This window comes from Heterocephalus glaber, unplaced genomic scaffold, assembly GCF_053883595.1.
Source record: "Heterocephalus glaber isolate CG9 unplaced genomic scaffold, H.glaber_assembly_v1.0 deba00001444, whole genome shotgun sequence".
NCBI lineage: Eukaryota > Metazoa > Chordata > Mammalia > Rodentia > Bathyergidae > Heterocephalus > Heterocephalus glaber.
The window spans coordinates 27,799,418-27,824,165 of NW_028258297.1; the positions used below are offsets into that span (position 1 = coordinate 27,799,418).

The 24,748-nt window shown below is 41.2% G+C and overlaps 1 protein-coding gene across 10 annotated transcripts in view; it reads left to right on the forward strand.

The window, feature by feature from the left end:
• The window catches only part of Rimklb (ribosomal modification protein rimK like family member B), a 57,864-nt gene that overhangs the window by 13,940 nt on the left and 19,176 nt on the right, over positions 1 to 24,748 (forward strand). For 7 of the 10 annotated variants that reach the window (XM_087214149.1, XM_087214143.1, XM_021248081.2 and 4 more), the window contains exons 1-4: positions 3,016 to 3,139; positions 4,138 to 4,275; positions 20,278 to 20,508; positions 23,136 to 23,366. In XM_087214149.1, coding sequence (XP_087070275.1) covers positions 4,155 to 4,275; positions 20,278 to 20,508; positions 23,136 to 23,366 — 583 coding nt within the window. In that variant the 5' untranslated portion in view covers positions 3,016 to 3,139; positions 4,138 to 4,154. Of the gene's footprint in view, positions 1 to 3,015; positions 3,140 to 4,137; positions 4,276 to 20,277; positions 20,509 to 23,135; positions 23,367 to 24,748 lie in introns of those variants that run through there. The other 3 variants (XM_004869513.3, XM_004869515.4, XM_021248082.2) reach the window with 3 other exon arrangements.

Here is a 24,748-nt window from a genome sequence, read left to right on the forward strand (position 1 = left end):
AAATCTGGGCTTCCAAATCAGATTTATCTGATTTAGGTTACTTAGGTCTTCCCAGGGGACTCAACTAATCTTAGGGCCCTCTGAATAATATTAATTCACTGGTTAAAGATGATGAGTGTGTGATTAAGCCAGACAAGCTACTTAGTGTGCTTTTGAGCATATGTGGCTACTCAAAAAAGATAGAAGATATACCTGTCTAAACACATCAGCCATAAAGCCTTGACGATTATGACTAAATAGCTTTCTTGACTTTGGTTTCCCAATATAGAAATAGTGAAAATAGGGCCAGGGATTTAGCTTGGTAGTTCTGTTGCCTGCCTCGCAAGCGCAAGGACTTGTTTGATCCCCAGTACCAAAAAAAAAAAAATCGTGAAAATAATTTCTGCTCCCTCATTACTTCAAAAAATATGAAGTATGAAATGATCATGTGAACATTATTTTATCAATGTAATAATGACCACCTGTTTAAACAAAACCATATCATTGGCTTTTAAAAAAATAGTCTTGCTGGTTTTCTTTCCCTCCGTACATCTAAAGCAATGCTGTATAAATCAGGAATATTTTAGGGTGTGTACAGCACATAATAGCACGATGAATGGTCACTTTTAGGGGGAGGGGACAAGCGAATCAGTACTTAACATTCCCTATCCCAGTGATGGTGAACCTTTTAGGGACCGAGGGCCCAAACTACAACCCCAAACCCACTTATTTATTGCAAAGTGCCAACACTGCAATTAAACCTGAGTACTGAGGTTTAGCTTAGATAAAGCAACTCATACACTTGGCTCTTGTGCTGACAGAGCTCTGGGTGCCTGCTGAGTGCCATAGGTTCGCCACCACTGCCCTATTCCAAAGGGTACATGGTTACCATGAATTGGATTCAATTCCTGAGGGACTGAAGGAACGGGCTAAATATTAAATATTACTGTCTTCTGTGCAACTGCTTTCCTGGGTCAATTTCCCTGTGTATCTTTTCCTAGACTTTCCTAGTGTTAATATCTGTGAATATGCTTCCCCCAATCACGAAAGGCTTCTCTTGTTGGACTTTGGGTTTGATGCATTTTATGTCCCAGGAAGCTGAACATCAGAGTGGAAACCCGTAATATTTTAGTTCTGTAGACCTTCACCTTCTGAAGGTTGTATGTCATGCAACACATTTACTCCTCTGCATGTGTCCCCTGTGGATATTGACCTCTATCCTAAGTTACTTTCGGCATATAACATCATACTAGCAGGAAACCCTCACAAGCCTTGCTGGGCTGGAATTCTCCATCCTCCTGCCTCATCCTCCCAGTATGCTGGGATTACGGGTATGTCACCACGTCCAGCTAGAGCTTTTGCTTTGTAGCAGGCATTAGGTATTAACCTACAGCCAGCCTTGTATTCACGCATTCAACCAACTGCAGGTGGAAAAAATTTGAAAAAAAAATTGAGTCAATACTGAACAGACTTGTATTCTCTTGTTTCTCTAAACGATGCAGCTTAACAACTATTTACCAGGTGTTTCATGTTGTATTAGGTATGATAAGTAAACTGGAGAGGATTGAAGTTATGCAATACTATCACCATTATGTATGGGACTTGGACATCCCCTAGAGTTCGATATCTGGGTAAGGTCTAGAACCAATTCCCTGTGGATACTGAGGGATAAGAACACGCTTATTAACACACTTTTTTTTTTTTTTAAAGTTTTTTGAGACAAGGTTTTGCTATGTAGTTCAGGCTGGCCTCCAACTCACAGCGATCCTCCTGTTTCAGCCTCCCAAATGCTGGGATCACAGGCGTGGGACACCACACCCAGCTCAGGCCTTAGGACAACTCAGTTAATTAGGTAACTATTTTTAGCCTCAGTTTTAAAGGGCCACAGATTAAGATGTAGATACCCACGCCAGTAGCCGATCACATGGGTAGCAGATGATCTGATGCGAAGAACCACAAATTCAATCCAGGCAGTCCGGCTCCAGCAGTTATTGCCTAAAGAACTCTTCAAGAACTGTCAGCATCCTATGGGAACTCAGCAAAAATAACCCGGGTGATGCAATGGTACTGACGATAGCCTGCGGAATGGAATGGACAATGGAATGCACGTGTGGCTGGGCTGACTCAGGAGTGCCTGCAGCTTGCCTGGAGGCAGCCTCATCAGCAGACCTGTAGTCACACCCGCATCCTTCCCGGAAAGCAGGCAGGTCAGGCCCCGCGGCCTGGAAACAGTAGTGAGGTCCTCGAATATACTGGGGTTCTTAACCTCTCTTGGGCCGTGAATTTCATTTTCACGTAGTTTTGGAAGTCAGCAAGCCTCTTAAGGCTGTCATCTCGTTTCACTTCCACAGCGACCGGGATCACACTTTTCGTGACGAAGGCGGAGAGGGCGCTGAGGGCCGAACCGGCCCGGGCTGGCGGCGCGTCCAGCGCCCGCCTGGATCTCGCGGCCCGCGCGGCCCGGGCCTGTGCGGAGCCTAAACCCGCCCGGCGCGCACGGAGGCTTTGTCCTCTCACGAGCGGGCGAGGCTCCCGGAGCGGACAGGCCAGGAGGAGCCGCTGGGCCAGGCAGTGCCGAGCGAGGCCCGGGGTCGGGCCTGGGTCAGGACAGCGGGCGAGGGCCGCCACGGGGGGCATCGTCCCGGGGGTTTGGCCCGCAATCGCGCCCAGCTCTGAGCAGGCTCGGGGCTCTGACGGCGGCGGGGCGGGGCCCGCGCAGGTGCGGTGGGCGAGCGGCTCCCAGGCCCCGCCCACACCCCCGCCCCCGCCCCGAGCGCGGCGCCGAGGGCGGGGCGGGCGCGAGCCGGGCTATATTCGCGCGCTCGAGGGTGGCGCGCGCTGTGTGTGAGCGGGGGCGCGCGCGAGGGAGCGAGCGGCAGGCGAGTGAAGGGCCGAGGCCAAGCGGCGGGGTGTGAGCTGGCGTGAGGGCGCCGGCGACCGTGGGAGTGGGCGAGGGCCCGGCGGCGCGACCGCGAGGCCCTGAGGAGGCGGGCGAGGGCCGAGGGCGCCCGGCCGGGCCGCGGCAGGAGCGGCGGCGGAGAGGAGGCGGCGCCGGCGGCATCCCGGCCCCTCCGCGCCTCAGCGACCCCACCGGCCTGGGCCGCGGTGTCCCGGGAGGCCGCACCGGTGCGCCGACGGGCGAGGGCGGACCGCGGGCCAGGTGAGCGGTCGGCCGCCCGCGGGTGCGGGGCGCTGCTGGGCGCGAGGAGGCGCGGAGGGCGCGGTCCGCCGGGGGGTGTGGCGGCGCGGAGGGGCAGGGCACGGGGCCTGCGGGTCGGGCGCTCCCCGCGCCCGCTCCCGGCCGCCTGCGGGCCGTCCTCGCCCCTCCGGGGAGCCAGCGGCTGACCCGACGCTGGCCTTGTTCGGCTTTTTTTAGCGTTTGACCAGGACCGAATTTCTTTCCGCCCCAGAATTGTATCGGGGTGCGAGGTGCCGAGCAGTCCTGCCTCGGGGGTTTATTTCTGGCCCCAGATTTGTGGTCCGTCTTTAGTCCCATTCGGATGTCTGAATAGGGGTGGAGTGTCCATTCTGTTCTGTGAATGGGTTATTATGCCAACCGTTCTGAATTTAACTTCAGTGTAAATTCTTCCAGTGTGCTGTTATTTTCCCATTAATTGCCTATACTGTATTTTCCTCTGTTTTCGTGCAGTTGGGTTAAATTTTAAATCTTACATTGAAAGTATATGGGCAGCTTAGTGTGGGAGATTTTTCTCTTACTGGTTCAATGTTTTTTGATGGACGTTCTTAATTATTAACTATTTTAAATGTTACTTAAATGTCTTTTTTTTTTTTTTTTTGCACTGTGGAATAGCTTAGGAGTCATTTCTTCTGTTAAAATGATTTCTTAAAAACAGTTGCAAGATACCTTTAAAAAAATTCACTTGGAATAAAACTGAAATTTCAATCATGGATATGCAACATTTAAAAAGTTTTTCTAAAATGTAACCTAATTTTAAGAACATAGTGAAATTTCTAATAGTTACTGTATGTTATTTGGCTAGTATGTCAAAGGGAAGGAGGAATATTTTGTTTTGAGATAATATGTTTATTCCTATCTTAGTGCTATTTCCTTCTTTCCTGTTGTTGATTTAGTTGTTAGTTTGGCAACATGATTTGATTTCCGCCCCCCATCTTTCTCCGGTTTTCTCCTGTTCCCAGTATGTGCTGTAGTCTGCATGTCAGGAGGCAGGCAGTCCGAATCTGATAAAGGAGCCAAGAAGGGGAACATCAAATTCAGTCACAGTCCTCCACTCAATCAGAGCTACATTTCTCTTCCTGCGTTTCCCACTTCTGGGGGTAAGGAGCTGAGTAGCCTCTAAAATTCCATTTATCATAGCTTTTTTTTCCTCCATTCGTTTTCTAAATTGGTTATACAGATTGATGAGTTTCATTTTGGCAGATTTGTACATGCACATAAAAAACTTTGATCATTTTCACCCCCTTGCTCTGTTCTCACCCCTAGTTTCACATTTTTCTTGGCTTTATTTTTCTCATGTTTTCTTAAGAGTTCCTATTGGATATACTCATGTCAGTAGTAGCTTCTAGGAGCAGAAGGGAGAATGACAAGAAATTATCTCCTTTTTCTTTTCCCTTGTCATACAGTCTCCTTTTTTACTCCAGAGGGAAATTACTAGCAACATCTTAGAAATCTACTCCTCAGCCACATTGAGAAAGAATGCACAGGAATATTCTCTTTTTCTGACTAATGAACATGAACCAAATGCATTAGTTTGTTGGGGCACCTGGGGAAGCATCCATTAAAATACCTCCCAGTTCCTCCTGCTGCCAGTTTGTATCCACCTGGTCCTTGCTACTGGAACTCTTTTTTTTTTTTTTTTTTTTTTTTTGTACCAGGGATTGAGCTGGGAACCTTGCACTTGTGAGGCAGGTACCAGAACCACTGAGCTAAATCCCCAGCCCTACTGGATCTCTTTCTCAAAGCTCCCCACTCAGAGCTGAACAACTGATGGAGCAACATACCTAATAGGGGCTGAGAGGAAGAGGAGAGCTGAGTGAATTGTTCCACACCCTAAGCAAGAGTAGATTTCATCTTCTAGGGAGTCGGGAGCAGGCCTAGAGATGTAAACTGATTGAGGAAGAACTTCTATACTCACAAACAGCATGTGGAAAGGGATGTAAAGAGATACAAGTAGTGTTATGTACATGCACCAACTCCTCATGATGAATATAATCATTATGTCCCATGGATAGGTACTAGCACAAATTAAAAAAAACAAATCTAAAACAACTTGGAGTTGGAGCTGGGGATTTAGCTCAGTGGTTCCTCTGGCCGCCTTGCAAATGCAAGGACCCCCTAGTTCAATCCCCGGTACCAAAACAAACAACAAAAAAACCCCAAACAACTTGGAGAGAGAGAAAACCAAATATAAAGTAAGATGAGTTGTATGTTGCTGACAACTGTTTTGTGGGCACTTTACTGATGTGGACTCCTAGAGACTATTTTATGCCAGGTGAGTTTACAAAGAGTGTTTTACAAATGGGATTTCAGTCATAAGCTGATGAGAAAAGAGCCTTTAGAAATTATAGTAATTGTTTCATACATGCACACCCCTTTGCTGAGGATTATACTCAGTTCCTTGAGCATGCTAGGCAAACACTACCACAGAGCTATAATTCCAGGCCTAGTAGTTATATATTAAGATTTGAGGGAGAAGATTGCAATGGAACAATGAAAAAGGTATTATTTTGAAGTGTTGGCTGTGCTGGCACGTGCGGTTGTTTCAAGAAAGGTTCAGTAGGGATATTAGGTACAGATGTTAATTCTTTCATTACAGTACTTGGGTTTGTCCTGCTTGACATATTAAATATTGTTAAGAAATAATATAGTATCCCCCAAAATAACTACATAGTATATTTTTCGATTCATGTGCCATATGTATCTGAGTATGCTTTAGATTTGCAGAAAAGGACTGATTTTCTGGCTTCATAGTAACTAATGCCCTGGTGTTATTTTTAATGTTTTCTTTTCCGGTTATTTTTTCTTCTCAGCTGGCACGGAGGGAAAAAGCCACAGAGCTAGTCAGCTCCACTCCCTTAGAGCCTGGTCTGTGTTTGGAGCTCATCTGCTTGAATCTTTTCCTCTTACTGAAATTCTGTTTTTGTTTTTCCTCCCTGATTTTATTAACAAAGCTAATTACTTCAAAATCAGTTGTATAATAATGATGGAAAGTAGCATTAGGCTTTTTTTTTTTGGTACCAGGGATTGAACTCTGGTCCTTGCACTTGTGCAGCAGGTGGTGAAACCACTGAGCTAAATCCCCGGCCCTCTAGGTTTGTTTTTTAAGAGAAACTGAAGATACAGTAAATTATGAACTTTGACAGCTACATTAGATCTTATAGAGATACACATTTGCCTGGTATTTAACATTGCAAATAGCTTTTTAGATACTCTCATGATTCAATATAGCCATCTCTTAAACTCATCCTTTAGCTTGTGAGATTGTTATCTTGCATGTTTTGGGCTGTCCACTGGGGGTGCAGAATAGTGGGTCTGTCTCTGCATTTACATTTTAGTTTCTCTGATTGCTATATTTTTAATGTCGGTTTTCTCAGTGTCTGGAGAAGTCTACCAGGTTCTCAAAAAACGTATACCAATTCATGAATTGATGAGTTGGCAAAACAAAATCTGTTTAAATGTTGACATGTCTTATTCATCTTCCTAAACTGGCAGCATGTCACTACATTGTGGGGAAAAGAAATATTTCAGAACTACCATCTTTTTGTTTTCACTTTATATTAAACTCCTTATATTCTAGTTTTTTCTTTCCTTCTGATACTACATGTTCTTATAAATATGGAAATAAGGCCTCAAATTGCAACATGGAATTGCTATGTAAGATCAGACCACTTTTCTCTTACTACTCTGCTGTCTCACTTTTAGGTACCTCTTGAGTTTTTGGTACTTTATCAGAAAACTGCATATTGAAAATTGATGGAGACTTGCCCAAATGGCAGCCTAGGAATTCTTCTTGATGCTTTGGTGTCCTCAGTTGTTAGCTTATTCCTTTGCTGTGTAATTCAGTTCACCTCATGTGGGGCTTGGGTAAATGAGTAGGTTTCTAACTTTTTCAAAGAAGAGTAATGTCAGGAATGAAAATTAGGTGGGAAGGCCTGCCATTGTTACAGTTAGGAACTTTGAGCTACGCTGTCTGTGCATTGTATTGCAGAAACTTTCTTCAATTTTGTGCTATGTTCCAGATATGTTTTTATGCATCTTTCCTCTATTAATTGAGATCGTTAGAAATTTCATTTGAATTTCAGAGAACTCCTCCCCCTGTTCTTAAGTTTAGTGGGTTTAGTATATCACATATCATTTATGGAATTTTAGTAACTAAGCCACAGATAACTTGAGTAAAAGGTAACATTTTTTTCTAACTGGTTGGAAATGTGTAAAAATTTGCAGTTAATTTTCTTTTTATTGTGATAAAATACAGCACACATAAGTTACCATTTAAACCATTAACTCTACCTAACGAGACTGAAAACTCTATACCTACTAAACAGTTCCATATTTCCCCTAATCGTCAGCCTCTAGCAACTATCGTTTTTTTTGGCATGGTACTGGGGATTGAACCCAGAGTTATGAGCATGCTAGGCAAGTGCTCTATCACTGAGTGGTATCTCCAGCTCTTTTTATTTATTTATTTATTTATTTTTTTGGGTACTGGGGATCGAACTTGGGTCCTTGTGCTTGCGAGGCAGGTGGCGGAACCACTGAGCTAAATCCCCAGCTCCTCTTTTTATTTCCAATTTAAAAAACTTTGGAGGGGGAGGTTAGAGGGTTTGAGTTGCCCACACTGGACTTGAACTTTTGATCCTGCTGCCCCAGCTTCCCCAGTAGCTGGGATTACAGACATGGGTTACTTCGCCTGGTTTTTCTATTTCTGTGTATTTGGCTGTTCTGAGTGCCTCATAGATGGAATCCTGCAGTATTTATTTTTGTGTGATTGGTTTATTCCATCTAGCACAATGTCCACAAGATTCACACGGGTTGTATGTAGCATGTATCAGGATCCTGTTCATTTTGGGGTTTTTTCGTTGTTGTTTTCTTTAAAGAATTTTTTCCCTTAAGGCTGACTTACATTTGATTATACATATATGCACCCCAGATTGCTTATTCATAAGGTCAGTTGACATTTGGGTTGTTTCTGCCTTGCAGTTGTTGTGAATAATGTTGCTGTGAACATGGTTGTACAGCTATCCATTTGAGACCCTTCTTTCAATTCTTTTGGTATATACCCAAAAGTGGAATTGCTGGATCACATGGTGATTGTATTTTTAATTTTTGTGGAACAATCATATTATTTTCACAGTGCTCATACCATTTTATATTCTCATCAGAGGTACACAAGAGTTTGTTTCTGTACATCCTCACTAAAACCCAATACAGTGTGCATATGCATATATATATATATATATATATATATATATATATATTTTTTTTTTTTTTTCCTGGTGCCGGGGATCGAACTCAGGACCTTGCCCTTGTGAGGCAGGTGTGGCACCACTGAGCTAAATCCCAGGCCCCAGTGTATATATTTTTAATAAAGTAAATAGTTTCTCATTGTGGTTTTGATAAGCATTTTCCTAATGATAAATGATTTGAACCTTTTCCCTTAGTAATGAAGTTTTAACAGATAATTTTTAGTTCTAGCATATTGTCACTATGTTTTGCTTACCTTGCCATTTCTAGGTAGAGTGCATATTAGATTATTGTTGTTGTTGTGTTTGGTATTGGGAATTGAACCCAGAATTTGCTCTGAGCTATATCCCCAGACCTTTTATTTTTTATTTTGAGACAGAGTCTTGCTAAATTGTCCATGTGGGACTGGAACTTGCAATCCTCCTGCCTCAGCCTCCCAGAGTGCTGGGATTACAGGCATGCACTACCACTCCTGGTGATGTATACAATCAACATTGATTGTATTATCTAAGTGAACAGTCCTGTGTATTTAGTAGTTTTCAGGTGTTTAGCTTGTCTGAGATTGGGACTAATTTTTCACTTAGCTCAGTTTGCTAATTTTTAGACTAACAGTATTTTTCAGGGGTGTGATACATAAAATAAATGTAAAAGTAAAATGAAAAATGGTGATGTTAGTGTGAAGACAAAGTCCTACTTATCATAATTTGGTACCATTTCTTGCTGATGTGCAACAACACTTAACTTTCAACAAGGTGTGATAGGGTATAATTGCTAGAATAAGGTTCAGTACCCTATAACAAAGAATTTCCCCAAATATTGTAATTATTTCTTTCTCATGCAGAAGAAGTAGTAGAATCTAGGGCCCCGCTCTATTGTGGGGGCTCAAGTTCTTTCTGATACATAACTTTTTTGTCTAGGCTTGACCTCTATCCTAGAGTCCAGTCAGGATGAAAAAAGGGCCAGAGAAGAATGTACCTCTTAGGCGTGGTTTCTGGAAGTTGCTATGCAGTACTTTCACTTATATCTCTTTGGCCAAAATTTAGTTACATCAATATAGGAGAAAAATGCAACTCTTAATCTGTTAGATGTTAGATATGCCAAGTTTGTGTTTTATTTCTAAAATCGCAGAATGAATTCTAAGGAACGACGGAAATTGAATAGGAAAAATTTATTGAGAGAAATAGCTCCTGAGAGACGGGAGGGGACCTGAAAGTGGGTTGCCAACAAGACCACTTCTCTGAGGAAGTTTTATGGAAGAAAATCATGAAGCGAGTACAATGTGGGTCAAAACTATGATCAACCAATAAGAATACAAGTATAGCCATTTAGGTAATATTGATCCATTGGGGAAGCAGGTCACGTAGCAAGGGTACATGGAAAGAACAAAGACATTTTTAGGAAGGGATGGATCAGGAGGTCCTGATCACCCACTTGGGTGACTGATGTAGACTTTATTGGACCAGGTGATACCAATTATAGTATATACTCTTTAAGCTATTGCTTAGCCCTTGGGGAGGCAAGTAGGTCTGGTCATTCTATCTTGATGCCTGGCCTTTGATAGATGCTCCTCTAGCCACAGTTATAATGTATTCTCATCTTCTGCACTGACTCTGAGGGCCTCACCTTGTTTGTCTATAATATTTTTACTTAAATTAGCTGTGTATAATAACAGGACCACTTCTAGCAGCAAGAAAGTCTACAGGATATGAACGGTCTTTTAGTTACATGGCATTATGGCCAACTAAATATCAAGTATCCAATTACAGTCCTAAGGAAGGAGTAGAAAATGTATGGTGGGAACAACTGGCAATCTCTACCATAGGGTGTGGGATTTAAAATCCCTCTGAGCTCTGTGACTTTAGATGAGTTGTATAACCTCTGTTCAAGGACACCATCACTGCCAGAGGAAGGTAGTGATATTTCAAAGGGGTGGTGATTGTTTAGGCTTAAAGGATACAGATAAACTGCCTAACAGTATTTGGTTGATCACTCAAAATTGACACTTATTTTCTTTATCTAGATTTCTTTTGATGATATTTTTGTAGCAGAAACAATACAAAGAAGTCAGAAAACCTTAACGCAAGTCTTGACTTTACTGTTGTAGTATCATGGGCAGGTGTTCTTTAAGTGGTGATAATAGGATGGGGATGTAGCTCAGCAGTACCTCGCCTGCCCGGCAAGCAAGCGTAAGGTCCTGAGTTCAATCCCTAGTACCACACACACAAAAAAATTGGTGATAATATATGCCTGTTTTCCTCACATAATATATTTTTAACCTCACTTGTGTGCATTGTTTTGTATGTACTGTTCTTAGTATGAAGAAGAAACTATAGGTCCTTGCCTATAGCTTTTGTGTTGCCATTCCTTGCCTTGATTGTGCTGTTTTTGTGTATATATTGTTTTCCATCTTGTTTTTGGTAGTCTTTTAAGGAAGACAGTTTTTCCCCCCTGGTAATGGGAATCCAAAACAGGACCTTGCACTTGCCAAGCAGGCAGGGCACTGCTGAGCTACATCCTTGGCCTGTTGTAGTCTTTTTTTTTTTTTTTTTTGTACCAGGGATCTTGCGCTTGCGAGGCAGGCTCGGTGCCACTGAGCTAAATCCCTGGCCCCTGTAGTCTTTTGATAGAGGGTTTGGATAGGAAGATGGTTATGTAGTGTGTGTAGTTGCCATTTTACTTTATTTTTTGTTGTTTTAGTTTTTGAGATAGGATCTCACTATATAGTTCAGTTTGGCCTTGAACTCACTAACTGTGTAGCCTAGGTTGTCCTCAAGCTCTTGGTGATCCTCCTGGCTCAGCCTCCCAAGTGCTAGGATTACAGGTGTGTATCACCACACCCAGCTTGCCCTTAAAAAAGGGTGTCAAAAGTGAAAAGCCCTATCTATAAGGGGAGAGTATGAATGAATATGATATGAAAACTTTGGGAAATTATATATTTGCTCCATTTTAAAGCACATGCTTGATATAAGGCAAGAACTTTGGTAACAGTCATACTTTTTTGTCACTTCTAAAGTCATCTTTTCTTAATATCTAGCCTCCTGCTCCTACCTTCACAGCATTCCAGCTACCTTCAAATTAATGTGGCAAGGAAAATGGCATTTTATCAACTTAAAACACTAAGGATGATACTATTTTAAATGACATATACATAGTAATTGTGTTTTAAAGGGACTTTTGTGATCATTTATTGGTGAGGATGACTAGCAGGCCATGGGGTGACTGAGCTAACACTGTTAGCTTTGGTTGTTTCTGGGACTCTTCCCTGAGACTTTCATCTGTTTCCTTTTCGAACCTTTAGTAAGAGCTGAAATGAAGTTTGTCTCCTGCCCTCTACAAGAGGGGTGATTCTCTCTTCTTCTTGTCTTTCTTGTTAATACTTTAGTTCCTATACCACGTACTCCTTTCTCTGATTTTTTTTTTTTGTACTGGGGATTTTTCTGATTTTTAACTAATTCAGATCTCTTTTTTCTTTCTTTCTGTGCTGCAGATTAATCCCAGGGCCTCATGCGTGCTATGCAAGTGCTTTACCAGCGAGCTACATCTGCAGCCAGATCTACTTCTGATGCAGACATTTTTGGTGTTTAGAGAGCTGGATTATAGCCTATACCACCATGCCTGGCAGATACAAATTTTTGAGTAGAGGAAAAGATACAATAAAATCTTATATAGACCCAAATTATGTTTTGTGAGTTGAAAAGAGCTGTAGCAGTAGGATTCAGTTAAAGAAAAAACCTTGATAAAACCTGAAAAGGAAAGTCGGTGTTAAAGGTAACATTATTAATTCAAATAGCAAAAATGTGATCTGGCAAGGCAGCTCTTGAAGTTTAAACCAGAAACTGTTAAAGTCCAGGCTCTGCTACTTAATGTTGTTCTTCTTATTATTATGGGTTTTAAATCTCTCTTTTTTGGCAGTACCAGAGATCGAACTCAAGACCTTACGCTTGTGAGGCAGGCATGTTGCCACTGAGCTAAATCCCCAGCCCCGGGTTTTAAATCTCTTAACCCACTGTGCAATTTCTTTTCTTTCTTTCTTTCTTTTTTTCTTTTCTTTTCTTTTCTTTTTGTACCAGATATCGAACCCAGGGAGTGCTGAGCCACATCTCTATCCCTATATGTTTGTTTGTTTGATTTTTTTTTTTTTTTTTTTTTTTTTTTTTTAGTGCTGGGGATTGAACTCAGGACCTTGCACTTGCCAGGCAGGCACTGAGCTAAATCTCTGGCCCATTTTTATTTATTTCGACAGGGTCTGGCTCTGTAGTCTGCATAAGCGTGGAACTCCTTGTGGAGTCTAGGCTGGCCTCTGACGTGCAGTCCTGTGTCAGCCTCCCCGCTGCTGAGCTTCTGTGATCATAGGCCTGTACCATTACACCCAGTTCCTTTTCTTTCTTTGAGACAGAGTCTTGCTAAGTTTCCCAGTGTAAGCTTAAACTTGTGGTCCTCTTGTCTCAGTTTCCCAAAGTAGCTGGGACTGTAGGTATGTGCCACCACACCTGGCCTCTACATGGTTTCTTAATCTGTAAAATGTTATTATAATTATGTTATTATAATAACTAACATTGGGGCGGGGGGCTGGGAATTTATTTAGCTCAGTGGCGCTGTGCCTGCCTTGAAAGCACAAGGTCCTGAGTTCGATTCCCAGTACCAAAAAAACAAACGAAAACTAAGATTGAGTGATTTTAACTTTTTCTTTCTTTTTTTTTGTGGCATTACTGAGGATTGAATTTAGAGCCTCATAACACATACCAGGCAAGTGCCTCTACCACTGAGCTACATCCCAGCCCCAAGGTTGAATTGAAATAGCATTTACAAAAATCTTCAACAAATTAGTTTATCTGAACTTTGATAAGGAATTTAGCTGCTTTACATCTTTAAATATTGTGCTTTTTTTTTTGGTGGTGCTGGGGGATTCAAGCCAGGACCTTTGCCACTGAGCTACATCCCCAGCCCTTTAATTTTTTGAGACAGTACCTTGCTAAGTTGCCCAGGCTGGGCACAAATTTATGATTCTCTTGCCTCAAGTCACCACATCTGACTCATTGTGCCTCTGTTAATGATAGAGATGCATTCTTGTTTACGTACATTTAATTTTAGTGGGGAAACATGATCTTTTTGATTTTGAGCAATAACAATAATAGAATAAATGTTCATGCGGCCCCTGAATGTCCCAGGACCCTAGTTTGAGAAACTAGCCTTATTTGTTGACAACTCTTATTCTATTTATAATAAATAGAATTGCTTGAAAAACATGATTAACTACATGAAGATAAAAACTTCAGAATTCAGCTTATAGCATTGGCAGGCCTAATTTAAAAACACACATGAATGATAGTGTGGTAGTGCTAGGATATATATGTAATAATGTGAAGGATGACTTTAGGAAACAGGGAAAACTTAGCAAGTGCATCAGATGTTTCAGCCCAAAGTTTACAAAGTAGATAGGTCTAGCGTATATATCCCTACCGACAAGAAGGGTGAGAGAATGTAATGTGTTCAGCAAACTGGAAGCAAGAGAGAGCAGATTAGTTTGGAGGCTTTTATAGTATTCCTGATGTGTGATGAATGAACTAGAGGGAAAGGGAAGGATACAGTTGAAGTAATTTAGACATAGAATTAACATTCTGTGGGCGTGTTTGTAAAAGTGAAGGAAAGATGGAAGCAAAAATGATGCCTAGGTTTTGTAATTGAACACCTTAATTAAGATAGTAGAATCAGTCAGGTTCTCCAGAGAACTGCAACTAATATATACATGTAAATATATCTTGGAAATTATGTATTTATTTTTAAGAAACTGGCTCTTAGGATTGTGTGGTTGGTAAGCCCAAAATCTCTAGGGAAGGGCAACAGTCTGTAAACTTGGGGACAGAAGAGTTGATATTGCAATCTTGAGTCTGAAATCTGTTGGGCAAACCAACAGGCTATAAATCAGAGTATCTAGAATCTTGAGAGCCCTGAATGTTGAGGCAGCATTCCTCAGTTTTTGGCCATTAGCAAGGCCTTCAAATCATTCAGTGAGGCCCATCCATATTTTGGAAATTAGTTTCTTTCTGTAAAACCACTGACTATAGATTTTATATCTACAGAGTAACTTCAGCAACATGTTGAGTAGCCAACTTGACATAAAACTTAATGATCATAGTGCGGGCAACAGGTGCTGTAGCAGGCATGTGAATAAAAATAAAATAAATTTGTTTTGAAACAGTATCTCACCATGTGGCTTAGGGCAGCCTCACACTTGTAGCCTAAGCTGGCCTCAAAAACACAATCCCTCTGCCTTAGCACAGCCAGCCTCAAATCAGTTTTTTTAGAAGCTCAGCTGAAGCAACAGTGGGTAGTATTTGGTTAGGAATGGCCAGTAGGCTTACTGAAGTAGGATTTGGTCATGGGCTTCAGGTTGGAAAGAGATACTGGGTCTGCATTTCCAGTTGAAACCTGCACAAGGCTGACATTTCTAAAGAGTGGAAAACAGTTTAAGATGAAGCTCTGAGGATTATCTATACAGATATTCCTCATTCAAAGACCAAGTTCCTAGAACTAAGACTAGGTCATTAAATGCATTGATTGCTTAATGAAGAATTTACACAGTACTGTATAAACAAGGTGTGGTGCATGCCTGTAATCCCAGTTGAAGCATGAGGATTGCTGAGAGTTTGAGGCCAGCCTGGGCTACATAGTGAGTTCAAGGCCAGTCTGCACTAGAAAGACTATCTCAAAAAACAAAAAAAGAGGAGAGCTATCTGTAGGAGGAGAGCTATAGGGAGAAAAAGGTGGGAATGGAGTGTCTAAAACTCAAGATACACAGATTTGTCATTCTGCACAAACCTGACGCAACTCCTGTGTTTCCCAGCCAAAAGTGGATGGTATTGCAAACAAGTCTGTAGCAAACTCCCACAAGCAAAGAAAATTTACTAAAATTATGGTTTATCTTACAGTAGAATTGTGTACAAATTCTGTTTTATGTTAGTGTAGATTAGGCCCTCAGTATCCTTGTGTTCCATATCTGTATTCCATCAACTGTGGATTGAAAATATTTGAGGGGAAAAAAGCGTATTGAACATGTACAGACTCTTTGTCATTATTCCCTGAATAATACACTGTAACATCTATTTGCGTAGCATTTTCATTATATGAGGTATTACAAGTAATCTAGAGATGACTTAAAGTACATGGGAGAATGTGTAAGTTATATGCAAATACTATGTCATTTTATATGTGGGACTTGAGCAGCCCGGGATTTTGATATTCTGGGAGGACAGGAGGTTTTAGAACCACAGTCTCTCTTGGCCGCTGAGCTATGATTTTTCTTCTACAACCTTTATTTTCTTTTATTGAATGTTGAGTTCATATTCTATGTCCTTACCAGAAGCAAAAGACTACTAGTAGTAAGAGATGCCTTTTTTATTGATTTTTTTTTTTTCTTTTTTTGGTACCAGGGATCGAACTCTAATCTGATAGGAAATCAAATACTAGATGTTAGATCCTAGGCTGTTTACTTGAAATAATTTCTAAGGCAAGAAATTTTTCATGGGGTTGGCCTAATAATGGGAATTAAAACTGGAAGAAATTGTTCACCCCCTAAAATATTATCTTAAATGGGAGAAATAATTCACTCTTTAATACCATCTTTAAAAAACCAAGGCAGTCTTGGGCTGGGGATTTAGCTCAGTAGTTTCGCCTCCTGCTGCGCAAGTGCAAGGACCGGAGTTTGATCCCCTCCCTGGAGTTCGATCCCCTCCCCTACCACAAAAAAACCCCACAACAAAACAACGTAGTCTTAAGCAGTAAAACAAATAAATGATTTTTTTTTCCTATCAAAGGATGAACTATGTTTTGTTTTTGTTTTGGTACCGGGGATTGAACTCACAACCTTGCTCTTGCAAGGCAGGCTTGGGCCCCACTGAGCTAAATCCCCTGCCCCTTGTTTTTTTGTTTTTGTTTTGAGGCAGGTTCTTGATGCGTAGTTCAGGCTGTCCTCAAACTTACTATGTAGCCTGGGGCGCCCTTGAACTCCCAGTGATATTCCTGCCTCAGCTTCCCGAGAGTGCTGGAATTACTGGACCACGCCTGGAAGGAAGACCTTTTTTGATTGAGGGAAATTGAGAGGACCCACTAGAACTGTCAGATGTTGACAGTAAATCTTTTGAGTATTAGGAGTACATTTTGTGCAGTGTCTGGAGTACATAAGGCAAATAATCTACCCTCTTTCTTCCTGAGACTCAAAGAGTTAGCCAGTGATGCCACCATTGGCCACTGCTAGCTTTATGATAGTCCAAAATGATGCATGCTCTCTGCAGGGAAGCAGTGACCTATGGTGATTAGAGAACGAGTATTGCAGGACTCTCTACTGCCCCTCAGCGGCGAGTGTTTGCTCTCGGGGGCAAGTGTTTCCCTGCAGCCCTTCTGCCAGATGCCAGGCCCATTCCATGAACTCAACCTGGGTGGCAAGTGTGGATGGAATGTTCAGTAACTGAGCCATACACCTGCAACAGTTACCTGACAAGTGGACATTTCATGTGGAAAAACATGTTGACCAAACGTTTGTAGCTCTTCAAGCACGAGAGGGACTATTTTCACTGCTTGATTACAGAAGCTTAACTTCCGGTGGCCCATGTAATTTCCAGACATCTGAAGTATTAGCGTTGGGAGAACATTTCTGCTTCCCAGCTGCCACTGACTGAAATGTCTTGTTCTGATTGCTGTTGAGGCAACAACAGCCACACTCAGGTGAAAGCCCCAAGAACTAAGTGTGAGGGGAGACATTGACATGGCTTCGGAGTTTTGGCGGTCAGTGCAGATTTTAAAACTGTTGAATACATTCTTGATGGTTTTTTCCCCTTTCTGTCCTAGGACCTTGCACATGCCAAACAGGTACTTTACCACTTAAGCTACATCTCCAGCCCATTTTACTTAATTTTGACACAAGGTCTTGCTGAGTTGCCCAGCTTGGCCTCAAACCTACAATCCTCCTTCCTTATCCCTTTGAGAAGTTGGGATTACAGGGGTGTGCCACTCCAGCAATACAGACATGTTAAGGATTTTTTGCCAGTTCTTCCCTCAAGGGAAACTGAGGGTTTTCTACAAGGACTGCTGTGATATTTTCTTTTATGGATTTTTACCTTCTGAGTGAGCCCCTCTTAAGAGGCTGGAAGGCCCAACGTGCTACTGCTGGTGCACATTTGTACCAAATGCCGTGTCTCTGTGGGTATAGTTCCTAGTTAGGAGCACAGGGAGGAAATTGTGGCACAACTCAACAGAAAAACATGTATCACCTCCAGTTTAGATGATCATAGTACAGATTTGCTTTGAACCTTTTCCACAACTGATTGAATGGAAATCTTTTTGTCAAGACAAATTTAATAGAAAAATTTTATCAAAAACATTCTGTAAACAAAAGTTTACAGTTTGTAGGATGTACAGAATATTTTGCTTAGGGAAATCCATAGCATTTTGTATATATTTTACTTTTATGGATCTAGTGATTATATTCGAGGTTTTATTTTATTTATTTATTTTTTTGGTACCATGGATGGAACTTGCAAGGCAGGCGGTGGAACCACTGAGCTAAATCCCCGGCTCTTCAAGAGATTTTTGAGACAAGGTCTCACTTTATAGTACAGGCTGGCCTTGAACTCACTATGTAGCCCAGCCGGCCTTAAATTTGCAGTGACCCTCCTGTTTTCAGCCCCTTGAGTATTGGGTTTAAAGACGTATGTCACTGTGCTCAGTTTCTAATGAGATTTTAATGTCACGGACTGTTGCACAGATAGTATAATTTGTAGCTTACAGACTGACCAAAAGGGAAGGTAGCATGGCATTGTTAGCAGTGATTCCTTGCTGGGATGTGTACAAGTTGAGTGGTTACCATATCTAGTGCAGATATCTTATGTAGCACCAGTAACTTATACCTTTGAAGAAGCGGGTTTCGAGGTAGGTGGGTTAGGAGTGGAGGAGGTGGTACATGTGGCAGGCATAGCAGGACAAGGTGCTGGGAGTATGGACCGCTGGCCCTGGTCTCACCGCATCCTCTGTGGAGCAGATCCTTGTGACCGATACCTGGAGACTGGATAAGGGTGCATGAACAGCCCATTCCCGCCGCTGCTGCTCAGGGAGCTACTCATCTGTATGACCTTTTGCTTTCTTCTGATCTTTACTTTTACCTTTTGTTTCTGTTAGAGTTTCCAAATGTCATATAGAGTAATGCTTGAATAATTGGCCCTAGGTTTTCATAGGTTTTGCATCCATGGTTTCAGCCAGCCTTGTATTGAAAATATTTGGAAGAAATTGTGTCTGTAAATAAGTACATACAATTTGTTATTCCCTAAACAAAACAATATAGAAACTATTTACATAGCATTTATATTGTATTAGGTAATTTAAGCAATACCGTATGGAGAGGATTGGTGTTCAGGATGATGTGTGCAGGTCATGAAAATACTACACCATTTTATGTAAGGGACTTGATCATTCGTGAATTTTGGTATGGTCAGGGCCACGGGTGAGATAGTGTAGACCAGGAGTGGGGTTCTGGGGACAGCTGTACTGTACTTGAAATTTTGTGATTTTGGGGGGGCAGGGGTTGTAAAAATATTTTTTTTAAAACAGCCTCAAACTTTTGCTTTTTCTCAGGAAGACAACTTTCAACTGTTGTCTTACTCTTGATACAAACTCAGGTGTGGCACTCTTATCTTTAGGGAAAAAAAGAAAAAGTCATTTTACATTCTAGCAAACTTTTTCAAAATTTCTATTTAAAGAAATAATACAAACATAAGTAATTTCTCCTCTGACCTAAAAATAAACAACTGTAGTGAATGGTTCTGCATGCTTACTTTGGTTATTTAAAGTCCTTTTGCTCATTTTCCAGTGTGTTTTCATTAATATAGTTAACTATATAAGTGATGTTAATATTTGCTTATTTCACAGTATAGGTGGTACTCTCTCATTTTCTACATAACTATATCAAAGCAAGGGAAGAGACAAAAGTAACCATAGATACAAAAATATACTTTAATCAGAGTATTCAGTGATGAGGGAGATGGGGCACCTTGATGATTGGAATTTCATCTGTTTCGTACCAAGAAGTGAACTGCATTTTAAGGGAAGGGCTAGAATACTGAAAAGTGGGTGATCATTAAATTATATTCCCAGGCAATAGTAATATAGGAAATGGCATTGAAAGTTCCCACCAAGTGGCCTATAATTTTTAAATGCAAATCTTTTTATTTCTGATCGTTTCTTTCCATTCATTCACACATTCATCTCAAGCTTGAATTTATATCTAGAAACACAAATTCCTATTTCTGATCCTGTCTTGGATACAAGTCCAGAAAGGTCACTTCTACTTTCAGGTCAGTGATTTTCCAGGGTTGCTGTCTGACCTGTCCTTTTCTCATTTACCCTGAAACAAGGGCCTTGTGTTCGTGGTTCTGCTATAATTATTATTTTTTTATTTTTTGGAACTGGGGATCGAACTCAGGACCTTGTGCTTTCGAGGCAGGCAGTGGCACCACTGAGCTAAATCCTTGGCTTCTGCTATAATTATTAAGTTATTAAGATGCATCTTCCCTGCAGGAAAATGAAAAAATTTTATTTCTGGGGCCGGGGATTTAGTGCAGTGGTTTCGCCATCTGTGCAAGCACAAGGACCCAAATTCGATCCCAAATTTTATTTCTGGAGTAGTTGCCAGTTCCCATATTTTTAGTGGTATACAGTTTCTGATTTCAGTGAAAGGGAAAAAGGCACACTATTTCTCCACTTTCTTCTTGTGTAGTATATAATCATAGCACTTAATTTGTTTGGAATCTACATGTTAAGTGATTTCTTGGTTTACATTGTATGTGTATTTTTTCTCTTACATCTAGGTAGAGTTTACATTCAAGAGGAAATAATCCAGAAAAAGAAGAACAAGCAGACCAAGATGTGTAGCTCTGTGGCTGCCAAGTTGTGGTTTTTGACAGATCGTCGCATCAGGGAAGATTACCCCCAAAAAGAGATCCTACGGGCTTTGAAGGCTAAGTGTTGCGAGGAGGAGCTGGACTTCAGGGCTGTGGTGATGGATGAGGTGGTGCTGACAGTCGAACAAGGGAACCTGGGTAAGTCTATGCTGAGTGATATTTTGGGATTTTACTGAGAAAGTGGTTAAATCTGCAAATTCTACGAATAATTAGGATAAATGAGTTAATAGCCTTATCATTACTAGTTATCTAATGGAAACCTAATACATTATGGGAGAAGTAGCAACACAAATATTTTCCTAATTGTATTGTTTAGGAAAGAGTTAAGTGTGTGTGCGTGTGTGTGTGCACGTGTGTTTTACTGCTGATTGAACCCAGGGCATTTACATTGAGCTATATCCTTAGCCCTTTTTAAAATTTTGAGATGAGGTCTTGCTGAGTTGCTCAGTTGCCTAGGTTGGGCTTAGGATCCTTCTCTGTCAGCCTTTCAGAGTCCAGGGATTATAGGAGGATGCCACTGTGCCTGGCTTTTAAATGGATTTCTTATAGACTCTTTTAAATGGATTTCTTATATACCTGGATCTTGTTTTTTGTTCCATTCTGACAATCTCTGTCTTTTTAGTGAAACCATTGACATTTAAAGGGATTATTAAGAGTTAGATTAAAATATCATATTTGTTACTTTCTGTTTTTCTTGTTCTTTGTTTCTGTTTTTGTTTTTCTTTTTACAGTTTTTTGTGCTTTGGTTGTTTTTAGTTTTTTGAGATAGGGTCTCAATAAGCAGTTCAGGCCATTCTTTTGTTTTGTTTTGTTTTGTTTTTGGTACCTGGGATCAAACTCTGGACCTTGAGCTTTCTCAAGGCAGGGGGCTGAACCACTGAGCTAAATCCCCGGCCCTGGAGCCATTCTTGAACTTGCTGTGTAGCCCAGGCTGGCCTTGAACTCTTGATGATTCTGCCTCAGCTTCCCAAGTGCTGGTATTAGAGGCATGCACCACCATGTCCAACTGCCTTCTATAGTTTTTTTGTACCGGAGATCAAACTGAGGACCTTGCACTGGCGAGGCAGACATGGTGCCACTGAGCTAAATCCCTGGCCCCTGCCTTTTATAGTTTTAATTGAGCATTTTATATGTTTCTATTTTTCTCAGTATGTCAGTATATCTTTACTTTTTTAGTGGTTGCCTTAGTGTTTGTAGTTTCCTTCCAAATATTCTTGTGCTATTTCATGGGTACCAGCACTCTGATTTTTTGTTTTGTTTTGTTTTTTGGTACCAGGGATCGAACTCAGGACCTTCCATTTGCGAGGCAGGTGCAGTGCCACTGAGCTAAATCCCTCGCCCTAAATACAAGCACTTTGTAAAAGCAAAATGTTATTAATTCCTTCATCTGGTCCCTGGGATTGGTTTCTTTCTTTCTTTCTTTTTTTTTTTTTGGTACCAGGGATCGAACTCAGGACCTTGCGCTTTTGAGGCAGGCAGCGAACCACTGAGCTAAATCCCCGGCCCTGGGATTGGTTTCTTATTATATATATACTTCTTCCCCCCTCACAGTACTGAGGATTGGAACTAGGGTCTTGCACATGCTAGGCAAGAGCTCTACCATTATGCTGCTTCCCCAGCCCTTTTGTTTTTTGAGAGGTTGATTTGAATTTGTAACCCTTCTACTTGACCTTCTGAGTAACTGGGATTACAGGCTTGTGCCACTCTCCCTGGCTTACTTTCTTTGGAGGTAGGGTTTTGCTGTGTAGCTCAAGCGGGCCTCAAACTCTGAGGCTGGTTTTAAAACTTAAGATCCTTCTGCCTTAGCCTCTGTTACAGGTCTGTGCCACCACACCTGCCCTGTTTTGGAGAGGACAAAATTCTGGGTTAGTGGGTTTTTCTATGAACATTTTACATACTTAATTCCACTCTTTTTTTGGGGGGGGGGGTTTTGAGATAAGTTTTCCCTGTGTAGTTCAGGCTGGCCTCGAATTCACAGCAATCCTCCTGCCTCAGCCTCCCAAGTGCTGGGAATATAGGTGTGCGCCACCATGCCAGCTAATTCCGCTCTTCTTGCTTGGTTCTGAGAAAACAGATGTCATTCTTAATGTTTGTTCTTTATCTTTTGAGGTTTGACTGTGATACACTTAAGTGCAATTTTTGTAGTATTAATCCAGTTTTATCTTCTCTGTTTTTTGAATTAGCATCTGACATTAATTTAGGGAAGGTTGCAGTCATTATTCTTTCAAATGTTGCTGCTTTCCTTTTGTGGTTATCCCATAATTCTTTGATATTATGTTCTTTTTTAAAAGTCATTTTTTCCCTTTGCTTTCACTTTTGGACAATTCTGTTGCCATTTCATCAAGTTCTGAGTCTTTTTTTTTTGTCTTCCTTTCCTGCCTTGCTGCCTGGTCACCATCAGGGGAAGCCAGTTTTATTCTTTGTCCTTTCAGACATTTGTATATATAATTACATAAAACTTACTCTCAGATAGGCCCCTAAAAAGGATTCGCATTATATATCTAGATATTTTTCCATCTTTGAACATAGATATTCATTACTTTCTTTTTCATGACCACGTAGTAACTCATTGTATTGACATATGATGTAATTTAGTTAACCATGTAGAAATTTTCTGTTTTCTCACAGAGGAGTATCTCTCTATCCCCACTGATTAACAGCATAGTGCATTTAATCTTGTAAGCCAAGCTTTGAGATATTACTCTTTCTCTGTGTTATTGTATATTCCCTTCCACTGGATTTGATTTTATTCCTGTGCATTTCAGGTCTGCGGATCAATGGAGAACTCATCTCTGCCTACCCCCAGGTGGTGGTCGTGAGAGTCCCCACCCCTTGGGTGCAGAGTGATAGTGACATCACTGTTTTGCGTCATCTGGAGAAGATGGGCTGCCGATTGATGAACCGACCTCAAGCCATCCTGAATTGTGTAAATAAATTCTGGACATTTCAAGAGTTAGCTGGCCATGGTGTTCCTCTGCCAGATACTTTCTCTTATGGTAAGATCATGAATAAGAATATATAGCCTACATTTTAGAAGCACTGATAGTTTTGAGATCTATATTAAATTAAAAGGTAGATTTTTGTTCCCCCTACCCTGTATACCAGGAATCGAACTCAGGACCTTGCAGTTGCCAGGCAGGCACAGCACCACTGAGCTAAATCCCTTCCCCCTCTCCCTTTTTGAGACAGGTTCTTGCTATGTAGTTCAGGTTGGCCTTGAACTCACTGTGTACCCTAGGTTGGTCATGAACTTGCAGGGATCCTCCTATCTCAGCCTCCCAAGTGTGGGATTACAGGCATGAGCCACCACGCCAGGCCTAAGAGGTAGCTTTGTGAATTTGAAAGAGCTTCTGATATGGAAGTAATGACTTTCAGTTTTAACAAACTGGACAGAAGAATTATGAGTCATGTCTTTAGATTAGTTTCGTGATATGGATAAATTTGGGTTAGCCAGCTTTTTTGGTAAAGGCCAGGTAGTAAATATTTCAGGTTTTACAGACTGTAAATTCTTTGTTGTTATCCTCACTAGTTAGTACTGTTGTAGTATGAAAGCTGCTACCAATGTGTAGCTTACAATGTGTAAGCAAATATATGTGTCTCTGTTCCCATAAAACTTATTTCCCTAGATAATAGGCCAATTCTGGCCCACAGCCTTATGCTTGAAGTAGAAGATAATAGCATTTGATATTTCTGTTTAATTTCTTACTCTTTATTGTCATTTTCATAACTCTTCCCATGTTCAGATTTTTAAAGAAAATTTCCAGGTAATGCTTTAAAGCAGTTGTTCTAAAAAGTAAGGGATAATTTTTTTAAGTTCAATCTGTGGATTGAGTATTACTCATGTAATGTATAACAGACAACATCACAGCAATACTCAATTGCTGTGAAAACCTCTGTTGCTTACTGTTTGCTGGATCGCACATCAGTAACACACAGGTCACAGGGCCACACACACACTTTGGGTGGCACAGCTGTGATCAGGGTTCTGCTAATGTATTTCCTGTCCTTCCTGTCTTCCACTTTGGAAAAGATCAGTGCAGAGTTCTCCACACAGGCATTTCTCCAAATAAATGTCCAGTAGAGTGCTTGGAGATTTAATGAGGCTTAAAAAAAGTCCTTGTCCTTTTTCTTAATATTTTAAAGAAGGAAACTCCCAAACATGTGGATGCATTTGCTGATTTCAGTAGTTCCAGAGGAAAAAGACAATATAAAGTATTTGAGAATTATGTTGCTTTTGAAATATTATCTTATATCATGGTTCTACAATTCTAAAATTTTTATTTTTGGTACCGGGGATCGAACTCAGGACCTTGCGCTTGCGAGGCAGGCGGCGGAACCACTGAGCTAAATCCGTGGCCCATGCTGTTCAGTTTCTTAA